The 24,904-nt window shown below is 30.4% G+C and overlaps 9 protein-coding genes across 9 annotated transcripts; 5 read left to right on the top strand and 4 right to left on the bottom strand.

The window, feature by feature from the left end:
* Positions 1-1,387: 1,387 nt before the first annotated feature.
* Positions 1,388-2,755, bottom strand: FG379_000001 (membrane associated protein; the record flags this gene model as incomplete). The annotated part of the gene is made up of 2 exons (XM_067326426.1): positions 1,388-2,618; positions 2,724-2,755. 2 exons carry the CDS (start codon positions 2,753-2,755, stop codon positions 1,388-1,390), a joined length of 1,263 nt encoding a protein of 420 aa, XP_067182955.1.
* A 432-nt stretch (positions 2,756-3,187) lies between these two features.
* FG379_000112 (uncharacterized protein) lies at positions 3,188-8,053 on the top strand (the record flags this gene model as incomplete). The annotated part of the gene is made up of 1 exon (XM_067326441.1): positions 3,188-8,053. One exon carries the CDS (start codon positions 3,188-3,190, stop codon positions 8,051-8,053), a length of 4,866 nt encoding a protein of 1,621 aa, XP_067183066.1.
* Positions 8,054-8,151: 98 nt separating this feature from the next.
* On the bottom strand, positions 8,152-9,171 carry FG379_000143 (UDP-galactose transporter; the record flags this gene model as incomplete). Its single annotated transcript, XM_067326475.1, has 1 exon — positions 8,152-9,171. The coding sequence occupies one exon, from the start codon at positions 9,169-9,171 to the stop codon at positions 8,152-8,154; it is 1,020 nt and encodes a 339-aa protein (XP_067183097.1).
* A 314-nt stretch (positions 9,172-9,485) lies between these two features.
* On the top strand, positions 9,486-12,335 carry FG379_000154 (uncharacterized protein; the record flags this gene model as incomplete). The annotated part of the gene is made up of 1 exon (XM_067326487.1): positions 9,486-12,335. The coding sequence occupies one exon, from the start codon at positions 9,486-9,488 to the stop codon at positions 12,333-12,335; it is 2,850 nt and encodes a 949-aa protein (XP_067183108.1).
* A 169-nt stretch (positions 12,336-12,504) lies between these two features.
* On the top strand, positions 12,505-13,404 carry FG379_000165 (cyclin dependent kinase A; the record flags this gene model as incomplete). The annotated part of the gene is made up of 1 exon (XM_067326499.1): positions 12,505-13,404. One exon carries the CDS (start codon positions 12,505-12,507, stop codon positions 13,402-13,404), a length of 900 nt encoding a protein of 299 aa, XP_067183119.1.
* A 160-nt stretch (positions 13,405-13,564) lies between these two features.
* FG379_000176 (uncharacterized protein) lies at positions 13,565-14,623 on the bottom strand (the record flags this gene model as incomplete). Its single annotated transcript, XM_067326511.1, has 2 exons — positions 13,565-14,155; positions 14,219-14,623. 2 exons carry the CDS (start codon positions 14,621-14,623, stop codon positions 13,565-13,567), a joined length of 996 nt encoding a protein of 331 aa, XP_067183130.1.
* A 203-nt stretch (positions 14,624-14,826) lies between these two features.
* Positions 14,827-17,127, bottom strand: FG379_000187 (uncharacterized protein; the record flags this gene model as incomplete). Its single annotated transcript, XM_067326523.1, has 1 exon — positions 14,827-17,127. The coding sequence occupies one exon, from the start codon at positions 17,125-17,127 to the stop codon at positions 14,827-14,829; it is 2,301 nt and encodes a 766-aa protein (XP_067183141.1).
* A 171-nt stretch (positions 17,128-17,298) lies between these two features.
* On the top strand, positions 17,299-20,253 carry FG379_000198 (uncharacterized protein; the record flags this gene model as incomplete). Its single annotated transcript, XM_067326535.1, has 1 exon — positions 17,299-20,253. The coding sequence occupies one exon, from the start codon at positions 17,299-17,301 to the stop codon at positions 20,251-20,253; it is 2,955 nt and encodes a 984-aa protein (XP_067183152.1).
* Positions 20,254-23,784: 3,531 nt separating this feature from the next.
* Positions 23,785-24,660, top strand: FG379_000209 (uncharacterized protein; the record flags this gene model as incomplete). The annotated part of the gene is made up of 1 exon (XM_067326548.1): positions 23,785-24,660. The coding sequence occupies one exon, from the start codon at positions 23,785-23,787 to the stop codon at positions 24,658-24,660; it is 876 nt and encodes a 291-aa protein (XP_067183163.1).
* Between the last annotated feature and the right edge of the window lie 244 nt (positions 24,661-24,904).

The raw sequence follows: 24,904 nt of genomic DNA on the forward strand, positions 1-24,904 counted from the left end.
CGGCGGTCAACGGGAAGAATGACAAAACCTGCTACAAAGCAAATTGCAACCAGGTTCGGGTGCAACCTCCCACCACCTTCCAGCCCCAAACAAACATTGGAACTAGCAACTGAAGAAAGCACTGAACCACATTCGGACATGCCCCACAAACCCAGAAAAAAAACGACAATGGCTGCGAAGCACCCGAACACTGCACGCCACAGACCAGCACGAGACGATATAGAAAGTAAGGACGAGATATACAAAACATCATCTGATATCTGCAATACTTCCACTCAAACGAAACGCCACTCCATGGTCGTACATTCATGCTCAACCTCAATACTACGGAAACCGTAACAATACAACACCTCAAAAGAATCAGGCGTGCTTACAGATTCGCAAAAAGCTCACGAAAAACTGCAACACTTAGAGTCACAAACAAACCGTGCGGTTCAACCAAACGCCATTTCAAATCGAAACTGACGCCAACGAACCAACAACAACTGTCAACAGACTACTTCACGAAGGTACTGAGAACCCCAGGTTGAAAATTAGTTACCCCGGAAATATTGTATTGCGGTATTTTTCTTAATTTTCCGATAATATGAACTGAGGAAATATCACGACTTGATAGTTTGCTATTCATATTTCAAATATTAATTTAATATTTGAAGTGACTAATTAAACTGTAACTCCAGCTTTGTGTTATTTAATGCTAAAGTTAGAATTTAATCATTGTTGCATTACTCAAAATAAAGGTATTTAACACCGAAAAAAAGTGCAGTATTTTTTAGTTTCAAACATGCTAGTTACTGTTGGAATTAGTTTTTTACATATTTGTTACTATACATATTAATTTAATGAACTATTACTTTATAATAAGCATTTGAAATTTGAACCAAACCTCAAATGTTGCACATTTCATATGTTTAATACTACTTAACTAGGCAATGATTGCCTTTTTCAAAATCTGTTCAAAACTACTAAACACATTCTATTTTGATTTTCTAAACAAAGTCGTTAATTCGGTACATAAACTCTCATCTCTTTCTGGGTAAATTACACTTTCATTAACGTTAAACTGTGCTAATCGATATTCTGGATTAAGCATGGTTACAATGACACAAAGATGAAATATAACCTTTATAAAATAAATTTAAAAAAGAATATTAGGTAAATAACATGTTTTTTTATTAATAAAGGTTAACAACCCTCATTGTATAATTTAAGTTATGACCTGAAATTAAGAAAAAGTAGTGGCATATTCAAATATTGGACTGAAAGAAAATATGATTTAGTGTTTACAGTATATTTGAGACTAATAATATCATATATAATTAAATAATAAACTGTTTAATGAAAATAATACTGTTATCATTATAAACAATAGAAGTACATTCTAATATCATATATCAAGAATACTGGCCCTCTCATAAATGAAAAATATTGATGTTGAAAGTAAGATGAGTATATATGGTATTTTTTCTATGTAATCAAAAATCTTCCTATTTATTGACCTATTAATTTGAAAATAATTCAAGTTATACGATATCAAAAATATAGCGATCCAAGAATAGGTTATTTTAAGTAGAAATTCTCCATTATCAGAAAATAAGGGAAAATGAAAGGGTGAAAAAACAATATTTTTATGATCCGTCTTCAGCCTTTCATAAATTATTGGAATTAAAGAAAAAAGTTCAATATGATATAGTCTAATACCATATATAAAGTTGAAAACATCGCCATTATAGCCAACGAAAAAGTATGTAAGAAAAACGAAAAGGGAGACAAATAACATTGAGCCATTATTTTTGTTTAATACTTGTATTTTTGAGTGAATATAAAAAAGCAAACAAAAAAAGACCAAAATTGTATAAGATATTGTACTTAATGGGGATTTATTAATATATTTCACGGAGTATATAATAAAAATACCCACATAAAACGTCGTGTAGATTATGTATAGTTCATATCCAAGTGAGAAATAGTAAAAAATATTCATAAAAAAGAAATATACTAAAATATTTGAAATCATATATGCCAATTTTGAATTGCGTCCTCCTAATCTGCTTTTTAATTCTGAAAAAGGATTTCCAATTGAATTGACAAATTTGGAACTAAACTCTGGTTCTGAATATTCATCATCTACGAATCTGTTGAAGTAATCATTACTTGGAATATTTTCTTCTAAAATATTTCCTTTATCTGCACTATTTAATAATGAAACTATAGGATACATTATCACTCCAATAACAAACTGGTAGGCAAATATTACTATCATTATGAAACGATAAGGTAAGTACCAACTCAAAATGTCTTTTTTTATAGGGATTTCATCGAGATATCCTATTATAAATGCCATAACTACATATATAATACCTGGGATAACATATTTAAGGAAATAATTGAAATAACTACGAAAATTATTGAAATTTAATTCTCTCATTTTTGAAGAATATGAAAAAATGTAAATTGGAATAAGTACATTGAGTAATTCGCCAATTACATATTTCATTATGTCGCTTTTATCTATTTTTGCTGGGAAAGATGTGGTTTTGAAGCTACAGTAATGTAAGCAATGAATAATAAAGAGTAATCCCAACGAAGTACCTAATTGAAGTGATGACTTGCAGCATCTAATATTTATATTTGTTATAATTGCTGAATTAAACATATTACAATTTTATTTTCATCTTTTTCGCTTATTGGACCTTGTTTTACCGTAATTGTGAATACCTTACGCGCTAATAAAAATGCTGTATTTTGGATCCATCAATTGAAAGATAAGAAATTAATTATAACTTGAATAGAAGATATTAATGAGTTAAAACAATATTACTATACTTAATATATTGTATCTATTTTGTATTTATATATTCTTTTTTTATTTATTGGGAATATGTCCGATTTTGTGATTAATTTGCCTTATTTGAAAGTTATTTGTATATTTTTAATAAATTACTAAATGTGTATGGCTTCCTTGCAACTGACCATTCCAGTTAATTTTTTTTTTAATTCCGTTTTCTTTGTTTTAAGAAAAGATTTACATGCTTGGCGCCAGGGTTGCATGATCTTGTGCAAGGAAATAATTAGGTTATCAAACACCTACTCATTAGAATAAATATAAAAAAAAATTATTTCAGATATGGATGTATATATATTTTGATTAATTGAAAAACTTATTCTATCCTTTTTGACATTTCAAATGAACAACATGAATCAATTTCCCACAGTTGATTTTAGAGGGAACTACCCTGGCGAACTTAGTCGGCAATGTGTCAAATTTGATGAGGAAAATGATAGTTATTCTAATAATAAAGAGGTAAAATTTTCTATTTTAGATTCAACATACACAGTAAATCTACCAACTTCGTCAAATCAAGAGAGGATCAAACAAAAAAAGGCCAAAAGGTATTATATACAATCAACATTGGAGGTTAATATTGATAATCAACACCCCCTTTCTAATATAGAAGCCTATAGAGAAAAAATTTTCCCGTTTGTTTTGACTCCAAATATTACAATATGGTCTCCAAAAGAAGAAAAAACAGTACAATCGAGATTAACTTCAATATGGAAGAAATTATCAAATTCAGAACCCTCAATTTATGGAATTCTAAAAGAGGGAGGAACTGCTTATTCTATTCCAGAGACTGTAGACCTTTTATTATTCATTTCTGTGTGCTTTTTTTTTATTATTTTTGTTACAGTTTATGATGCTTCGGGTGATGTTAGAAATGCAATATATGACAATCTATCGAAACAAAAGTTTGGCCTTCAGCCGAACTTGAGCTCCGGATGTATTGGATTTGTAGGTGAAAATGGTGTGAGCAGCTTTGAAAACCTTTATTCAACAATATTTTCAGATTACATTACAAATTCAAAAAAAAATTTATCTGACTCAATTAAAGAAAGCGATATTTTTCCATGTGGTAGGGGAACTGTCAGTGACGTCGTCACAAAGGCAGACTACGTTAGATGGATTGCTTTAATTTTGTTCCCATCTTTCGTTGACTTTAGGTCTAACTTAAATTCTCCATTGATTACACCTGTAGTAATGCAGCTATCATTTTTAAATGATGAAATTCCAGATATATCAATAACCGAGACGAGAGCAGTATTGAACAAAAATACTATTTATTTATATCCCTATGACACGGAATCAATATACAAATTTTTTGATGAGATTATTATCAACGAAAATTATTTTGGAAATGACAAAATTACTGGTATAAATACTTCTTTTTTTACTTACAACCCTTTTCTTGGAATAGAAAGTCGCGTAAATTTTATATTGGAGGCAACTTCAATTACTGGGTTTTTTTCATCAAACTTAAGTATAAATTCATTATTGATAAAGACAAATAAATACTCATACATATATTTTGTACTGGCGTTTTTTGTTATGTTTGTATCTTTTGTCAGAATTATTACACATAAAGATGTACTTATTTCACCAATGAAAACTATCAAATCTTCCTTAAACAGAATGTTCGCAGTTTTAGGATCACTTCTATTCCTTATAAGCGCAATGGCATATATATCGTATTTCATACCAATAAATTGGGTCTGGTTTCAAGATTCATATTTAGACCACTCGAAAGTTGAAAATCTAAATGTCAGCGAACTCGATACTCTATTTTCAGAACAGAATTCTCATTTTACTTACTTATATACTTGTGTCTCGTTATATAGAGTAACAGGGTGTTGTAGTACAATAATAATGCTTTGGGAACTCTTTTGGTTTATCTCAATAAAGCTCTCAAAAAAGCATGCTACTTCTATCACTGTAATCGTAAAAAAATTGGTACTTCCTACACTTCTTGGAGCAGCTATTGGAATTTTACTCTCAATTTGTTACGGTTATGTTGGTCTTATCATACTTGGGCACTATTCCTCTATATTTTCAACATTTTCATCAATAATGTTACATATGTTGTTGATTATAACAGGAAATTGCGGCTTTGTTTGGGAACTTTTGCACCGTTCTAATACTTATACTGGACTATTTATTATCCCATTGTTTATTTTTTTTGGAATAGTATTCCCTAGCTACATTTACGCCTTGCTATGCCATTTGTACAACTCAACTGTTGACACTGTTGAATGGTGTTTGGATAATTGTTCCAGAAACTACTCTTCAAAAGTACTTATTTCCCCTTGGTATATTAACTATGATGAAATTTCCAAAAAAAATAACCAAAGTTTTGAGAACGAAAATCTAGAAGTAAATGCTATAGAAAAAAGTAATTCAGAAATAAATGAATTGCTCACCATAAGAAATAGATATTCTGAATTTATGGCACAATCTACTACATTTGAACGAATATACGATATGTTATTCTCAAAAAAAAGACTCTTCACAAAGGAACAAAGAAAAGAAATAGAATTAAGTAAATACGATGCATTTGAACAAGTCAGAAAAGTAAAGAGTGAAATGAATGAACAAAAGAATGATAAAATACAGACTCAAGTCTCGCTTAATGCTTCAAGTGGTTCATTGAGTCTAAATTCGAATAATTCACAACATTCTTACCAAAATCTTATTACAAAATCTATTCACGAATACTATAGCTCCATTTTCAACTTTGGGAAGACAGCATTTTCTCTCCCCGGGACTGTTTCATTTAGTAGAGGAAATGCAATTAGTACGAGTCAAGAACTTATGTATAGAATGGTAGGAACAATGGAAAGTTCAGTTGATATTACCCAGTCTATTCATTTCAAGAACAAAGATGACAATAATTCAAATTCAATAGGCTTGAACGACCAAAATGGATTACCTTTACAAGTGAATAATGTAATGGCAAAGTCCTCATGTCCGAAAATGGAAAATTTATTAACATTTACTGAAAAAATCAATAGTATTGGTGAAAGCATTTGGTTTGGAGTAATAATTTTTATTTTCTTAATACTCCTTATTATATCAACTATTGTGGAATATAGAATGCATTTGATTGGTGCCCATTTAAATTCCATTTCTTGGAACGAGTTCTTTAACGTAATAAACGCAAATGTTCAAAAACCAATTATCTCTTCTACTGAATCTAAATATTATGATACTGTTACTCTTTCTAAACATATAACTAACAGTGAATCTCTAAGCATTTATAGTTCTGAAATTCCAAGCAAAATTTCACTCTGGATTTCTCTTGCGATTTCTAAGATACTTTATAATTATACTTCAGAAATACAGATAAATACTCTTTTCCCTAATATTGATCCAAATTCCGAAAAACCCGTAATCATTTTTAATCAAAATTTACTTTTAAACTTAGATCAAGATCCAGGGGTATTGTTTAGGGCTGTTGTTACTTCTGAAGAGAGGTCATTGGTGAATTTATACGATGGTGTTGTGTCAGAAAATGATTTATTCAAATTCTTCTATACTCCAAATGATAAATGTAGTTCTTACAACGATAATGATAACAAAATGATCAATGATTTTAATATGGAATATAGGAATAAAAAAATAATGAATTTTCCAGGATATTATTTTAAATTAATAGTACCAGATAACTTTTTGAATACTTTTAATAATTTGTATGAGATATTGAGTGAACTCTTGCAATATCCACAGGTTATATACTTTGATGTTTTACTACCTGCCTTGATTTTGAAAGACCAAGTAATCAACTTTGTGAGAATTAGCTTTACAAATAATCTTGCAGGATCCATAAATAAGACTCCAACTAATATATTAATTGATGTATCTGGAAAAAATGTGAGCAAATACATTAAGATAGCAATTGAAGTGGCCATTTTTGTATTTAATATTGTATATATCGTGATTTTCTCGTTGGAATGTAAAAAATTTATCAAAATATATAGAAATTCACCAAGCACTTCAGGTAGATCAGCACGTTCAACCACATTCTCATTCTTTAACTATATTTTCACAGATTTATCTAGAATTCATGATTTATTTATAATACTTTTGATATTTGCGAGAACTTGCTTGTATATTGTCGTTTTTTACTACAAATTTACATTGGCTAATTCGATAATATCACTAAGTGTTTTTGATAAATTGTATGAGTTTACTATTGGCCTTTCCTACTTAAATATTGCATTGATTTGGTTGTTGGTTATAAGATTGATCGGTCCTCTCACATCAATATCAGCTAATTTCAGATTTTTAATATATTCTTATTCAAGATGCATTTCACCATTATCCCTAACTTTTTTGTTCATGACATTCATTTTTATTGGATTAATTATTTTAGTTTTTGTTAACTTTTCCCTCTGCAACTCGAAATACTCAACCTTTTACGAAGCTCTAACTACGGTTGTGGATATATTTACTGGAAATTTTGATTATCTAGAGGGTTATGATTGTTCTCCTTCACTAACTATTGTTGTTATTTTGCCTTTATTCTTTGCAATTACATATATTGTTCTACCATTCAATACCATTATTATTCTAAGAGGTCTTTGGCTTTCAAAGAAAGAATCAGACGATGTAAACCGAATTTTCAAAATAGTGACAGATAGTTATAATCACAGAATTTCAGAAGAATACAAAAAATATATGAAAAATGTCACAGGAATGAACACTCAGATTAGTGAAAGAGATATTTGGGAAAATGTTGGAATTGACTATGATGAAGATAATCCCATTGATAGAAGAAGATATGAAGAGAAACAGGAAATAAGCACTAAGCATGATGACAACTCTTCTAAATTAGCAGAAATTTCTGATGAACAATGGGAATCATCACCAGACTTTATTAAAGAGTGGGCTGAATACGAGGCAGAAAGTTTTATTGATAGATTTAGAAATTTAGAAAAAGAATTTAGGATGGCTACATCATCCACGGGATACTATTCAAAATTTGTCTCTGAATGGGAAGGTAATGTGTTCAAGGAACTACAATTACTTGAGGTTACAACAAACGAAGCAGAACAGCTCTTGAGGAGATTACAAAGAGCTATAAGGGGTACCGCAAATAAGGTAAGGTTATCGCAGGCCTTACAAACAAATAACCTAGAAGCTGTAATTAGAGAAAAAGAGGAAGAGAGAGAGGCAAAAAGAGCATTAATTAAAGCTAGAAAGAAACAAATAAAGTAGCCGACCTATTGAGTACTTATCAGTGAAATTAGAAAGATTAGTAATTAGTAACTATAAATTAGTGTGTTGTAATAACTTAGGTAAACATAATAAGTAATTTACTCCCCTTTAATCTTTTCCTTTGATTTTCGTGAAAAAATTGTCTGTATCCCTAATACAATGAAAGTCGCAATTACACATAGCCATTGTCCGAAGGTTAATTGATGCCCGAATAAGACAACGGAAATTAACACTGTAAAGAATTTTCTTGTAGTTGTTATAATAGCCAAATATAAAGACCCGAATCTAGTTAGCGACTGGAAAATAAAAAACTGCCCACATGTACCTGTCAGGGACAACGCTAATATATAATAAGGAGTTGAAGGAAACTTCGAAATGAAGTGATATGGTTTATAGCCCTCAAAAATAATAGACAGAATGCCACACAAAATTGTTGCAAATAGGTTTGTATAAAACATGAGTACATTTGAAGGAACATTATATTTTTTTATCAGTTTATCTTGCCTTGGGCCTGTTAACCCATCGCAAATTAGTGAAACACCCAACAAAATGACTCCTGATAATGTTTGTGCGGTACCAGCCTTGTTAGTTTTTATTTGCATCATATTGAAACAAGAAAGTGAAATTGTAATTACAACTACAGTTAAATAGTCGTACCAAGGATATTTGGTTTTGAAATACAGAGTTCCAACAACAATAATTGGAACACATTTTGCGGACTTAACTAGAACTTGAGTTGGATAATTAACCTTACCTAGTGCTAAATTTGTAAGCACCATCGACGAAACATAGCTCACTGACGTCAATGAAATTTGAAACAGGCAGCCAGTAGAGAGACCAAAAATAGATTTTTTACAATCTTTTAACGAATCTCTCTTACCCTCATTTGAATTACTAAGTCCCCTATGGCCGACCTTCCAATTCCTGAACTCGATAACTGAAAAACTAACAATTGTATTAACTAAGCAAAAACAAAAGACTAAAAATATGCTATAGTTAAAGTTATCTCCAATACTTTTGTTACCTAATGCATGAATCTTTTCCTGTACAATCCCATAAATAATAAAGAAGAAGTATATCCCTAAGACACAAATCAACCCTATTATAGTCCCATTCATATTTCACAAGTTGGATTCTTATATATTCCAAAATGCCTCTTAAATTAATTCTCAAAGGTCAGAATCTCTGGCGCGAACTTATTTTATCGATTTATGAGAAACTAAGGGGTTTTATATGGATTCGCATTCAAAACTAGGTAGGGGAAACTATTTATTTAAAAATACCTCGTGAAATTATTTTATGAACTTTGAATTATACTCTAATTTATTTAAATAACCTAAGCTATACCCCACATCTAAGGTAAAGGCGGTGAAAATGAAGCGCTCATAAATAAGTTTCGAGGACCTTTTGTTACTTTGTAGCTTTTCTGACAATGAGTACAAGTTCTGGAAGGGAAGTAACTGTTGAGGATGATCCTAATGCCAAGTATCTAATTGAGAATAGTGTAGAACTTCCTAAGTCCCGTTTATGGAAAATTTTGGAGCGATATTATGAGACGGTTTCTATAGATGCCTGGCGAAAAAATCAAGTTCCAAGCTTCATAACTTCAAACAGCCGTCTTGCAAATGGATATGCGAGATTAATTCATAGTTTTATTATGGATCAACATGCATCTAATAAATCATTTAAGAAGGTATATATTATTGAAGTTGGGGGTGGGCATGGAAGATTTACCTATCTACTTTTAAGAGCACTAGAGAAATATGCTCCTGTATGGGAGGATCTCGGGTACACAGATGTTCCGTTTAAGTACATTTTCACAGATGCAATTGAGGCTAGTTTCTCGTTTCTTCTTAGGGATTCTAGCGTATTGGTACAATTTGTTGAGAGGGGATGGCTTGATTTCGCCCGTTTTAATGGGAATTTTTCCGAACCTGGGGATATTTTTGTGGGACTGAATAGAAATGAGCAGATACCTGTTGATTCAAGTATTGTTTTAGTTTGCAATTACGTTCTTGATTCGCTTTTGACAGATGCATTGGCTATCAATGGTGATAATAATGTTTCTAGGGCAACAGTTTCTGTTTACTCAACTATAGAAGAATTAGACTTGACTCATCCAAGCATTGCTGACAGAATGACTTTGACTTGGGGATGGAAGGATTTGTCTTATTTAGATGATCAAACTGAGATTTCTGAAAGGATAGAAGTAAATAACGATTTTATTGCAAGTTCTGAAAATGATGATGGGTCTAAACTTTCGGAGAAAGACCTTAGAATACTAAAATATGCAGATTACGATGTTAATCTTTATAAAGTTATTAAATCTTATTTAATGTTGAACAGGGAAATGTCTTTTGTACTCCCAATTGGTGCAATTAAGATGTTAAGAAGATTTTTTGAATATACAAATGGAAATATATGTATTTTGATTGGTGATAAAGGGTACCCTGATGACACTGAATTCATGTCAATTAGACCACCTCATATTGCGATTCATGGATGTATGAGCTTCATGGTAAATCTGGATGCAATGAAAAAGTACTTTAGCAATTTTGGTGGCAGTTCTATTGCAACTAGGTACAAAGACACATTCCAAATTACATGTATCTTAGGGAAGAGAAAATCCTTTTTTCCAAGAACAATAGGATCATTCATTGATAGTCTAGATGATCTTATTCCTGATAATCTTTTAGGAATTCAAAAAGGATTCGAAAGAATTGACTTGGAAGAACATTCTTGTTCAATAGGACTAAAGCCTTTCTTAGGATTCCTTAGATATAGCAATCATGATCCATTCATACTTTGGGTTCTTAAAAAAGGGATATTGTCAACTATTAACGATATCAATATTAGACAAAAAGAAGATATTATTTCTGACTTAAGGAACGTCTATAAAAATGTTTATCCACTTGAATCAAATATTGATGTTTTTGACGTTTTGGCACAGATTTGTTTAAAGGGTGGATTCATCAATGAGGCAATTTTTTATTACAACGAAAGTTTGAGATGCTGCCCTGAATATAAGCACCCATCAACTTTTGTCAACTTGGCCAAATGTTATCAATCACAAAGAAACTGGAAGAAAGCATTTTTCTTTTGTAACGAAGCACTCAAACTGGATCCTGATTATTCTCCCGCATTAGATTTCAACTCAGAATACCTTAACTCGTCTAGACGTCTTAATTTTATTATTGTTGGTTGTTACAGCTCTTGGATATTCACTGATATTATTCCAACTATACAATTCGATCCAATGTACAACTGCATTGGTGTTTTACCAACTAGTTCAACTATTGATAATGCCAAAAAGGCTTTTGATAATCTTGAAGAAATATTTAATTGTAGTCAGGAAAACGAGGTTTTCAACTCTTCTCCAGTTTATTTCATTGACCAACTAAAAAATAACAAGAATATTGAGGATGCACTAGCCGAAGTTTTCTATAGTTACCCACACATAGAAGCTGTAATTCTCGATGTCCCATATTCCTTACTCAAGCCGTGTGTCAAAATCATCTGGGATAACAATAAACACCTTATGACGAGATCACCTACTGCTCACGATGTATCAACTGCAAACGAATTGCTTGATTCTAAACCACCAAGATCATTATGGTATGACTACTCACCTCTAAAATTTGAGTCATCACTGTATCAAGTTTACAATATAATTAAACAAAACGGCAGACTGTATGCAATTCATTGTAAATACGACCTGCCGTCTGAGGTTATTAACGTAAGTGATCAGTACAAGTACGATGAGATTATTTCAAGACTAATATATACCTTGTCAGCAATTCATATAGCTATAGAAGGAACTCTCGATTGGGTATTTTCTCCCACAGGTGAAGGAGAGCCGAACAAGAAGACATTATTCTGTGGATGGAGTTCACCACTAAGGCCGCGCAACGACAAGGTTTCAAACAAGAATATCGGTATGAGCGATGAAGTTCATTGTACTGTGACGACAGAATTTGTCACATGGGACAAGACACTCTTCCAATTTGAATTTCATTGCGATAACTGTACTGTAACTTTGAAAAAAGAAGGCCCAATTTGGTTGCTATTAGTAAGGGCCACAAAAGGGAGGTATGAAACTAAAATTCAGTGCCTCGGCTTACAGACAGCAAATGAGAGATTTAGAAAACTGTGCAAAGATTATAATTCTGACTTGTACAACTCTAGAGACTCAGTTGGTTTCTCTGCATGGTGGGAAGCAATTATAAAAGCTAAACAAAGCCCGGTTCATTTTTCTTATAAAAACAAGACCTTGAGGAATTAATATAATTCGATTAATTAATCAACTACCCATTCGGTGCCGCGTCACTTTATTTCATGCACACAATAATGGTATCGATAATTTGTACTAGTAATTAAAAAATGGTATTTTTGTGTTGGGAGTAGTATGAATATTGAAACAAAGATTATAAATATTTAATAACTTTTAGTTCATGATTAAGAGAATAATCCATGACTCACTTAGGTTTGCATTAGGAGGGGGAGAAAAAGATAATCGCAATTCTTTGGATGATTATGAATACTTAGATATTATTGGTGAAGGAACATATGGAATTGTATATAAGTGTAGAAAAAAACAATCTGGTGAGTTTTTTGCTATAAAAACTCTTAGAGGTGGTTCTGGGGAATTATCAACGACAACTTTGAGAGAAATTTCCATCCTTCGTGAAACCAACCACCCTAATGTGGTAACTATTCATGACATTGTTATATCCCCGAATAATGTAAATATTGTGTTTGAATATATTTCATATGATCTAAAACGTTATCTCACGATTTTTCCGGACAAAATCCCTCCAATAAAATTTACAAAACATATAATATTCGAGATATTAAATGGCCTCTACCACCTTCACACTTGTAGAATAATTCATAGAGACTTAAAACCACAAAACATACTAGTTAATGGTGCGAATATACCGGGCGTAAAGATAGCTGATTTCGGATTAGCTCGTGTTCTATCTTCCCCCTTTAAGACACTGACAAGGGAGGTTGTCACGCTGTGGTACAGAGCACCAGAATTAATACTTGGCCTTAGAAACTACTCCAGTTCTGTCGATATATGGAGCGTTGGCTGTATTTTTGTGGAATTATTTATTGGAAAACCGTTATTTTCAGGAGATAGTGAAATTTCCACTTTATTTAAGATATTCAAAATTCTAGGTACACCTAGTGAGGAAATATATAAGGAAATAGCATCTCTCCCTGAATTCAGTTTAGAATGGCCAAAATGGAAAATAAACGAAAATTGGATAGAAAATCAGCTTATGAAAAATTCATCGACACAACTTCATTTACTTGAAAGGGAGGCAAAAGAACTAATCAAAATGTAAGTTGTTCCACTTTTGTTAATTTTTGAATTTACAATACCATTTTAGGATGTTACTTTATGATCCCGGAAAAAGAATAACTGCATATGACGCAATTAAGAGCAAATGGTTTGATGATGTCAGGAATACAGTGAGATACTTAGATTAATTTTAATTATTATAATTAAAAAGGTTTACAATTTACAGCTAGCCCTGAACAAAGCCAGGAAGGTGAAGGGGGGTCAGGTATACATACAACGTCTCCAAAATCATTTTCTTCTAATTCAACCAGTGCCTCTTCATACTGTGACCCGTCACAGCGTTGTAACAATTCAATTCCACCGCTTGCACGGTTAAATCTGGATGCAATCAGCGAAGAACCATCCAATCCTTTAAATGGTGCAACCAGATTCTCCGGATTACATGCATTAGATTGACTACCAAATAGTCTCTTTAAAATGAGATGTGGCTTTACTGAAATTTTTAACCTTGTTGGGTTTGAAACACCTTTTTGAAGGGATATGTCTGCATTATTTATCATTTGTTGAGTTACTCCCTTTTCTACAACCCAACATGAATCGGCAGAAGACAATCTTGCAACTTTTCTTTCAATACAAGATAATTCGTAATTCGTGAAAAAACCTTGATAAATGGAGATAGATTCGATACCTCCGGTTCCTGTACAAATTTGGTCCTCTGTTATTTGATATCTTGAGTCATCTCCGGAAAATTCACAATTTTCAAAGTTTGTGATATGACCCCAATTGTATGGTGCCTGAAAGAAATTTTTAGGATTTTTTCCTTAAATGGCTTTACCACTGTTATTTTAACTACTTACCTGAGCGTGTTTAACGAACTTCCAACACCATCTTCTTCCTGGGTTACCAGGGTCTGACAGATCTCTTAGTCTCTCGTAAATAGTCAACTCATTTTCTGGTTTTGGGGGGATACCACCAATATAGACGGTGTCCCCAATACTGAAGACTTCTGCCAGAACACCATTCAAATTCACATTCATTTTTTCCTGAGATTCCTTCGAACTAGCTTGTAGATAAGACACTACTATGTCTGTAGGTAGTACATAGCGGTCTAGAGCCTCTGTAAGTGTCATTTTCCCATTTTGGAGATTCTCAATTACATCAGGTGTTACTCGAAACCTTTCCGAACAGCGAACATTGCCTATGTTTATCGATATGATCAATACCAACAGATATATAAACTCAACAACGCCACTTTTCGTCATCTCAAGCTTTTTTTAAAATAGGCTTATTGGGTGAGTCCGAAAAATAAGACATCACACACAAAAAATGGAGCAAATCGGAAAATAATGAATGTATTAATCATATTTAAATTCATAAAATATTTTTTTTAGAAAAAATCTAAATAAATGGAATTAACATTGACATATAACTACTTCGCTTTGTAAAATACTTTATTCTAACTAGATTAAATAGTAATCTCAAACATAGAACTAATGGTCTTCATGCCAACTTTCTGGAAAGAATTATTCATTTCTGATAACTTAGGTTCTTTAGACTTTGAAAATTTAAGGAATTTGTTAATGTATTGTTTTGATGCAATCTTATAATCTCGATTCAAACGATGTTTATTAAGATCTGGGCACGAAATATTTTTGTCAATTCTATCGAAGTAAATGCACTTATCCATGAAACAAACTGCCTTTGCGATCCTACTTAAAAATGAATTTTTCCGGCAAATAGATGATTTTAATAGTATTGGAAGTACTCCATCACCCACTATATTTTCAATGTTATTTACAAGTTTTTCCCAAAAGACGAGAACTATGCCAATTGAATCATCTCTATTGGGCTCTTCCAGTCTACCAAATAAAAGAGTTAGTGTACTATATAGTAACGATGAAATTTCCATGTGTAATTGAATATATGCTATACTTTCGTTATATCCCCGAGGGTTTATAGAAAATATTGAAAGCAATCTCGGGAACAAAATAGAGGTCACCGAAACATCACCTAAGCTTCTTATTCCGCATACCAACCCATATAAAGATGCAGTATGCAAACAATTGCAACTATTTAGATTACAAATACGGCTTTCCAGCAAATTTTTAAAAGTTGAGCCAAACCGTTGGATTAATTTCGCTCCACCAAATGGAAGATTATCACAACAAGTTTTTATAATGAATTCGAGTAGCTTACTGGCTTCGTATCTAGAATAAATATTGTCAATCAGACAATAAATAGATATATTAGAGGAATCAATTGACTTTAAAACCTCATTTTTTGGGTTCATTGTCATGATTCTAACTAAAGATTCAATAATATTATGTAAGTAGAAAGGAGTGTTAGAACAAATTTTATTTCTAACAACTGAGGTCAAAATTTGTATAATCAATCTTAAAGAACCATTTTTTGGCAATTTACCACTTTCTTCAAAATCTTTTGATATTTTTAAAGTATTGTAATATGCAAAATATACAATATAAGGTAGCAATGTTTCGATATCTACATTGTTTTCAATAATTCTGAATATGTCACTAATCTTCGAATTTAATTTGTTTCTTTCTTGTTCCTCCTTAGAAAGAACAGTTCTAATTTGATTTGTTTCATCTAGATTTTCACCATCTAGAGCAATCCTATTTATAAATTCATCACTTTGAGAACAATTTTCGCCATTAGGCACAAATCTCCCACTCTCAGATGCAGAAATAACTGATGTTATTGTATTAAAGTCTTTATCAGAAAGTCCATATGCATTTAATATGTGATTTAACACAGAAAACCTTCTGCTTTTGTTTTCAATGTAATTCCAACAAAAATACTCCCCATCAATCACACGTGAAAAAACAGAATTCATATAACTCAGAAACGCTTTCTTATCATCCAATAAATATTCATTATCTATTTTACTTATTAAAATTCCGAAGTCACTCATTTTGATTTCGTCATTTAGTTTATTAGATTTGTCCTTCATATTTATATGTGTTAAACTATTTTGAACCTTTTGTTCAGAGGTATTCTTAATAAACTCAATATCGTTTTTTGGACTAATTACTAATTTGCCATCAACTGCTAACCAGTGAAGTGAGACTTTTGGATTCTCAAATGGAATTGAAAGAGAGTCATTTACTATATTGTGAAAAGTATCACTTAAAAAATTGTTCTCTCCATCAGATATATTTTGTGACCTTAAAATGAAGTCCAACTGTTTTTCTGAATAAGAAAAACATGTTAAATAATTCATTGTTCTTCCTGGGAGTGCTTGAAATATATCTATATTGGTTTCATTTATAGCAGAGTCCGACTTCTTAAGTTGTTCGGCATTAATATAATAATTTCTCAATGGCTTTTCAGAACTCCATATGACATTTGGAGACCCACACAAATATCTCATTGCACTCAATATGTCACCGCATGAAATAAATGGCAACGCGTTCGTATCACTTGGCAAACTATAGCTGCCTCTTTGAAAGGCTAATTTTACGGCTTCTTCAAGAATTTGCCTCAGACGAAATTCAATAGTATGTGTTATTAAACTTGCTGCCTCACTTGAGATTGAGTCACAGCACAATTGTTTGGAAATAGGGTAGACAAAGTCCAATGGAGATAATATTCCAGATTCACATACTTCACCAAAAACTTCATTTCTAATCCGTTTTTTTTTAGTAATAATATTGTTTTCCAGCTCACATACTCCTATATCCAGGTTTCCTCCTACCAAGATTTGTTCGTACTCAGAATTACTCTCCCCTTTATCGATTTCCTCCATTTCTATTTTTTATGCTTAATAATGGCGCTAGAACTTGTGAACTGTTTAAATTTAAATTGCATCTTAATAAAAAATGTAGTACGACCCAAAATATTGTTAGTATTATTTTCAGAGATGATAAATGTGTTAATTTGTTCATAAATTTTATTAAACATCGTATCGTTCTTAAAAATGATTCTCGTGGATGCAATAAATGTATGTCAAGAATTTTTGAAAGGTTTAAATAGTGTTGACCTCACATTGTCAATACCAGATGAGTACTTCAAATTTTTTGAAAAGTTTAGAGATATTAACCAAATTTTTGAATCTTATTCTACTAGAGACAATTTTCAACTAGAGGCTTTTGAATCCTGGAATTCAATATTACATTGTTTCAATATCATTCTGGAAAAACTTATAGGAATAGATATCATTTTAGATGGTCTTTCTGAGGAAAATATCCCTATAGAAATAAATACAGGTTCACAAAATAATTCTGAGAATCAAAAAAGAAATTTAGGGATTGAAAATTTGCACCGTACATATGAAATTGTAAAGGAGTTATCTTTAATGTTTGAAAAAATGAGAAACTTTCTGGAAAAAAACAGAGGATTTATTAGTAGGTCTTCAACTAGTGGCTTGTCAATTGTATTAATATTAGTAAAGTATTTGACATTCAAAAAGAAATCTAGTAACTTTGACTTAATTGAAAAAGTACAATGGATATCTTTATACTGTCTCAGTTTACTGTTTAGAATATATAAACTTGAATTTACCGAAAGCTGGGATATTATTCTTTTTCCTGAGGGTATTAATGGGTTAAATTCAGATCAAGTTGTTCAAGTCGAGAGATATCTAACACCTAATTTTTTTGGAAGAAAGGACGTACCTTTCCTCATTTACTTTCTATTTAGTAACTCTTCAAAAATAAGAATTAATACTATTGTTTGTATACAATCTATTTTTTCCGCACCAATATTGAGATTTAAGAATATGATACACTTTTTAAGTTCAAAAATACCTGATTATTCTCAGGACAAATCAGCATTTTCCCTATTAAATAACATTATTAATCTGACGAGTTCACTTATTGTATTCGGAAATATGTTTTTTTCATCAAATAAGAGTGACATTGAAACGAAGATAACTTTAATTAAAGCTTTCTCACAAATAGTAAGCAGCACTCCTCCTTTATTTTGGACTAATCATTTTATTTATGAAAACACTTTTTTGAAGTCACTATCGTCACTAATAAATTTCGGAATTGGAGATCCTAATTTGATAATACCTTCATTGCAGTTATTTTCAAATGTAATTGGCTTGAATAAGAACTGCGAAATTTATGAAGAATTAACAGTAAATAACTTCCACTTATCGTTTGTAAGAATACTTGAACTTAATATATCTATTATAGAGATGGATACTGTCTCCTGCTCCACTATAAAGAGCAATGAAAGGCCATATAACAAAGTAACCAATATTGTGACAGAAAGTATGAATTTCTTTTTGAAACTAATCATTCACGCACCATTTTTTGTTTTTCGTTCCACTTTTGATGAAGACCATTTCCGTGAAAAAAATCAACTTATCTTATTGGTAAAAATAGTAAAGTATTACACAACGAATATTAACAAAACTGACAGAATTGTATTTATAAAGGCAACTAAAGTAGCATATAATTTATTGGATAAATACAGACATTTATTACAAAGAAACGAGGAATTGAGTAATTTTCAAATATATGATACAATATTAAATCCATGCACCGACCTCCTGAAAATAAACAATTGTATTTTGATTAGCTATGACAAGGAATTGCATTCAATGATTTTCGATTTGGTAAATTCGTTCATCAATCATATTTTCATTGATAATATATATATATTGTCTTTATATAATCTAAACTGCTATAATGATATAAAAAACATTGATATATTGTGTGAAATATTCAATATATGTTCATTGTTAAATCCAATACTAATTGAAAATGCCTATTGCAAGAATAATTTGAATAATGGCAAAACATTCTTAAATCTTATTTTTTATTTAATGGAAAAAGAGTTGAATGATAAGTTGCTTCCGTTTATTATAAAAAACTCACTCTGTTTTTGTTCAAATTCAGGCTCACTAATTAAACCTTTTGAAACATTTCAAAGTTTTGAATTATCACTAGTAAGAAGATTACTGTCATTTATTGAAAACACAAATATAGATGGCCTAAAAGAAAGTACACTAGTAAGCATCAACAAAGCAATAATATTTATAAGTGACTACCATGAAATGAAGGAAGACGGAGTAATCGTGTGTTCCTTGCACTCTTCAAAACAAAACTTGAATCTTTTGGATTTCCAAGAACCCGCAAATAAAGATAAAATCGAGATTAGTTGTATTCTAAACTGGAAAGATTTTATATATAAGTATAAATCATTTTTAGTTGAATCCAATAAAGATAGTGACAATTTAAACAATCATCTATTGAACATATCTGAAATAATAAGGGCGTTGGGACACTTTTCTAGATTGGCATATTTTTCTTTGGATGACTGTGAATTATTATTATGGTTACTTGAATTAATATATTGTCACATTTTTCAAGTAAACTTCAACTCTTTTAGATTAAATAAGGTTAAATGGAATTCAATTTATGCCATTGGATTACTATTCCAAAACTATAGTTTTAACAAAACAATTATCAAATCATTTTTTTCTGATAATATTAAATCAAAAAAGCTATTGGATATTTTTGAAAGAGTTTGGAATAAACTTTGTTCGATTGCGACTAACAATTCAGAGCTGACAAAAGTTAGAATTAATGCACTACGCTCAATAACAGTGTATAATTGGTCTACAAATGATAATAGTTTATTTAAAATTCCTCACTTTATTCTTTTGATTACATGGGAGGCGTATTCTTATGCAAAAAGGAATGAAAGCATTAGTCAAATACAGTTTAAAGATTTAGGCAATAATTCTGTATATAATAAAAGATATAATACTTATTGGAAATCTTATCTTGTGAGATTATCGAGTACCCTTTATAAAGACACTTTATATCACCTACAAAATTCTTCGATGTTACTTTCAAGCGAGGAAATAGAGAGACTCGAGGTTTATTTAACTGAATTCGATGAAACCAACACTCAATGATTTATCGCTAAAATAGGATATTCTTATCTTTAAATATTAACTTTCAAAGGTTATTTCACTAAAAGATTTATCCACTTCTATACTAATATTAAAACTTCGTTTTTATTTTTTCCAAGTATTTGTTGCCAATTTTGATAATTTTAGATAACAAACATACGATAAAAGTTAATTAATTAAGTATTCGATTTTAATAAAAATACAAAATTTGAAAAGAACGGTTATATATGTTCAAATTTAACTCTTTTCTGGAACTTCTTTCGATAACTTTTCATTCTTATGAACTCCAAATCTAATATTTAAATTAGAATATTCATTATTGAAAATTAAACTCTTAATTGTCACGTAACATTTAAGACTTACTATTTCTAAAATTTAGAGTAAGTTTTTCTTCTTTTGAAATGACATCTTAATAAAAAAAATCAAAAAGAAAAAAACTCGCGCAGAGTTAATTTGATCGTTAACAACAAATATTCGAGTAATCTTGGAGATCCTGACTTTAAAGGCCACCTTTATTTTTAACTTGTACTAATTACCTTAATATAGTTTGTATCCTATAGTTTCCATGTTAACATCACATTAATGAGTATAAAAAGAATAGTTAAGAGGTTAAATTTGGCGAGGAATAGTCGCATTTATTTTTTTCTAGCTCTACTATATTTATTTGTTATTGTATCCATTTTAAGTACTTAAATGTTCAAATGTTTTTGGAAATTATCAAATTCTGGAGAAAATTCACAGGATGGGTCTGAATATTTAGATTCTCTCACTGAACTTGCTCTACTGATTCATTTATTAGTGAAAGACAAAGATTTTTGCTTTACAACTGAACCAATATTGAAACTATTAATATATTATCAATTTCAAGTAAATTTTACGTTCTACTTGGATTGAAAATCTCAAGAATATTTAATTAGAATTCAATTATTTATGACAACTCTTGAAGCCTGTTCAATTTGTGATATAAAATATTTAATGATTAGAGTCAAATACAAATGTGTTAATGGGAAATATAATATTTAATATAAGTACACCTGATCTTAAAAATGAAATTTTCGATCTTAGAACAAGTGTTTTATATATGTTATTCATAGCGAATAAATTTTATGAATTGAAGAATGCTTTAATAGCTTTGTCCAAAATTTCGGCACATTTTTTTGACAATATTTATGCTGACTTTAAAATTATGTTAACAGTTGTTGAGTAGTCTGTTAGGTGGTTCCTTAATATCAACTATGCTATGATGTTTTATTCCACACTTAATCTAGAAGAATCTGAGATTTTTATTGATAATACTACTATATGTATGCTCTTTGCCTATATTAAATACTGAACTTGAAAATATGAGTAATACCTAGAGGAACCTCTGATGAAAAATTATATAGATACAACGCTTTTCTTAAAGGAGAGTGTAAGTTAAATCCATTTAATGTATCTAAGTACAAAAAATTGAAAGAAAACGTATTTTACTGTAAAAGATTCAGTCAATTAGAAGTATTCTAGACGGCAATACTCATTTCTGTTTCATTAAAGTTTATTGGGTTTGGTAATTGGGAATTTATACAGTTTTGAAGAATTGAAAAATTAAACAGTTTACGAAGCAGTGAGGTTAAGGAGGAAGTGGTTGAATTAAATTTTAATCAATGTGATATTACTAATACTAGAAAAGACAAAAGGAGACCTCGAGCGAAAAAAAATGAGAGGTATGATTTGTTGAGAATACAACTTATAGAAACAGCGAGCAATCAGCAAGTTTTAGGAAATATGCGAGTAATGTGGCGAGAAACATTCTAACAATGAAGGAGGAAATGATTCAAGTACTTCTGGTTTTGCTAAACCATTTTGAATTGTGAGATTAAGGGCTGAAAAAGTTCCAAGAAACAGTATCTTTATTTGGGAGGTGTTATTTTCTCAACTACTGGTGGTGGCAGGTATGGCAAGTCGCGTTATCCAGTATAAAGTTCAAATAGACAAACTAAATCAGAATTAAGTTCCAAAACTCTGTCAATTCATAAGTCTAGATATGGATTCCCATCTAGGTCAAGATCAAAATTAAGGTAAAATTATGATCAATTTCAATTAAAAAGAAATATGAAATTTTTGAAATTGCACCTTCATCTAGATTCATTAAATTTTTCTAAAGATAATGATTAACCTACAAAATTTGTTAGAAATAACTGGAATTATTACAATTTTTCGCTCTTTAAGAGCTGAAGCACACACATATAACAGGGGAACCTACTGTAGATGAAATTAAAGCTGTACTTTTTGAGTGTAAATAGTGAATTAATCAGATTATATTTAACTGTTAAACCTATAGTAGCATCTTCCGCTCAATCATATAGTGTAAGATTTCATTAAAATTCACTAGTTAATGAGTTTCTTAAAATGGTAATCATTTTAGATAATAAAAGCAAAAATAATTATATCCTAAACATGTATTCATCCACATATTGTCATTGCAGATACTTGTTTAGTAATATTAAGTACTATTAGTCCAATTTTTGTGCCACCAATGCTAAATTTCTATTAATTTCATTTTCCAAATTCACAATCTTTGCTAAAATATTTATGAATACATATTCATTTTTTTAGATAATGTTAAGAACTTCTCTTCCACTAATTTATTTTTAAAGAATACTTGGGGTCATTTCAATTGTAAAATTTAAAGAAAATCTGTATTGAAATAAAAACTTAGTAATTCTGATAATTTTTTTTAATGGTGAATTATATACATTGGAAAACATAAACTAGATAATAAGCAAGATTAAAATTAAATAAGTAATTTCACTTAAAGAAAAAAAGTATAATGAAACAATTAGCAATTAATTTATATAATCAAAAACTTATTAACATCAAATAGTAAATTTGTAAATTCTACCTTCTAAGAATTATTTACTAATCTACTCTTAATGTCAAGTGTAATACATGCAGGTCTATTTAACAGTGTTTTGAACGGCATTGCCGTTGTGATATTACCGTTTTTATCTATAAACCATGTGAAATTTTAAGTGCAATTAACACCGGTAGCAATACTGCATGAAATTACGTGTAAGACAGTAAATTAGTAATAATAATTGCCGGTATAAAAAGTGAAAAGATAATAAATAATAGCCTAATGCAGTTAATTCCGGTATATAGAATATAATCATTGTGGACAAGCATGTAAAATAATACGTAGCCATTTAAGTATAATAATACAATTATAAATAACGGTGAATAAAATAACGGTATTAAAGGTAAGAAAAAAAGAAAGACAAATCAAAATTGATATTTACTTAATGAGCACAAATATTTAAATATTTTTTTTTTTCCAAATCCCGTTTGGCTTTAGTTTTTGTGTTTTCACACAATAAAAAAAAACAAAAAATATCTCACGTATTTCACACCTAGATGGACTTTTTTTTCTAAATAATTTTGTGTAGAATATTTTAAATTGTATGCAAATAAAAATAAAGAGTACTTAGTATAGGTAAATCAATTAAAATATTTAACTTTAACGACAAAAATTAGAGTTTAGCTTAAATACATATGATGAACGCACACAATCGTAATACAACAGGTGAATGCGTCAATTACTATAACTATACTAGATTGGGCCACTATCCTCAATATAACCCAAATATTCAAGTTGGTAGTGAATCCATTTATTGCAAGGGTTTATCTGCCCAAGGACCCGATTTCCTCCATAACACAAAAATTAATCTGTCCACAGTCAAATTAGATGTAAACAACAACGCACCGGTTCTTATGAATTCATTGATAGAAAAAAATAAGGAGATAAAAGGTTTAGAAAAAGAAATTAAGTTACTAAATGAAAGCAATATATATTTAAATACCAAAGTTCAGATGTTAAAAATTTTGGCATCTAACTTTGGAGCCTCTCAAGAAGATATCGAAATTACCATGTCAACTAATGATGTTTTTAGCATACCTAAACCATTATCTAATGTAAACTATCCTCTTTCAGAACCATCATTCGAAAACATTCAGGTAAACCTTCAAGATGAAATAGACAACCTCTCATTAAATGAAGAAAGTATTGTGAACGTCAATGCTCAGGTTAAAATTCCTAACCCTGCTACTGACTCAAAAAATGAGTCCACTTCAAATTTGAAACACGACGACGCACAATTTAACAAATCAAACTCAACTTCCACTATCAATTCACCTTCAAAAACCTCCCCAAAAACATCAGATAGTAAGGGAAAAAAACTCGATCTTTCCCCAAAAAATCACCTTAGGAGATCTTCAACACTGTTTAAAACAACAAAAAGTCTAACCAATAGTATGCAAACACAGAATGATAAACATTTCAAATACCTTACAGGCACAAGATTTGGGCCATCTGTAAACAGAAAAAATAAGATGCAACAAAATTTAAATAGTAAGAGCACGACAAAAATATGAGTATAATTAAAGTTATTAAATGGAAACGTTCCATTATTTATATTACTATCATTTTTCGAATACAAATTATTTTATTTCATAAAAAAATCAACTATGATGTGGGGAACCATGGCGCCAAAGACAATTTCATTTTAACAGATTATTACATAATTTAATAAAGTAGTAAAACTAAGTAAACTAACTTGTGTTTTCTTATGCTCGTTATTGTCTAATTGCATTAGAACTTTTATTAACTTGGTGTTTT

Source organism: Cryptosporidium bovis (genome assembly GCF_009768925.1).
Source record: "Cryptosporidium bovis isolate 45015 chromosome Unknown contig_1, whole genome shotgun sequence".
NCBI lineage: Eukaryota > Apicomplexa > Conoidasida > Eucoccidiorida > Cryptosporidiidae > Cryptosporidium > Cryptosporidium bovis.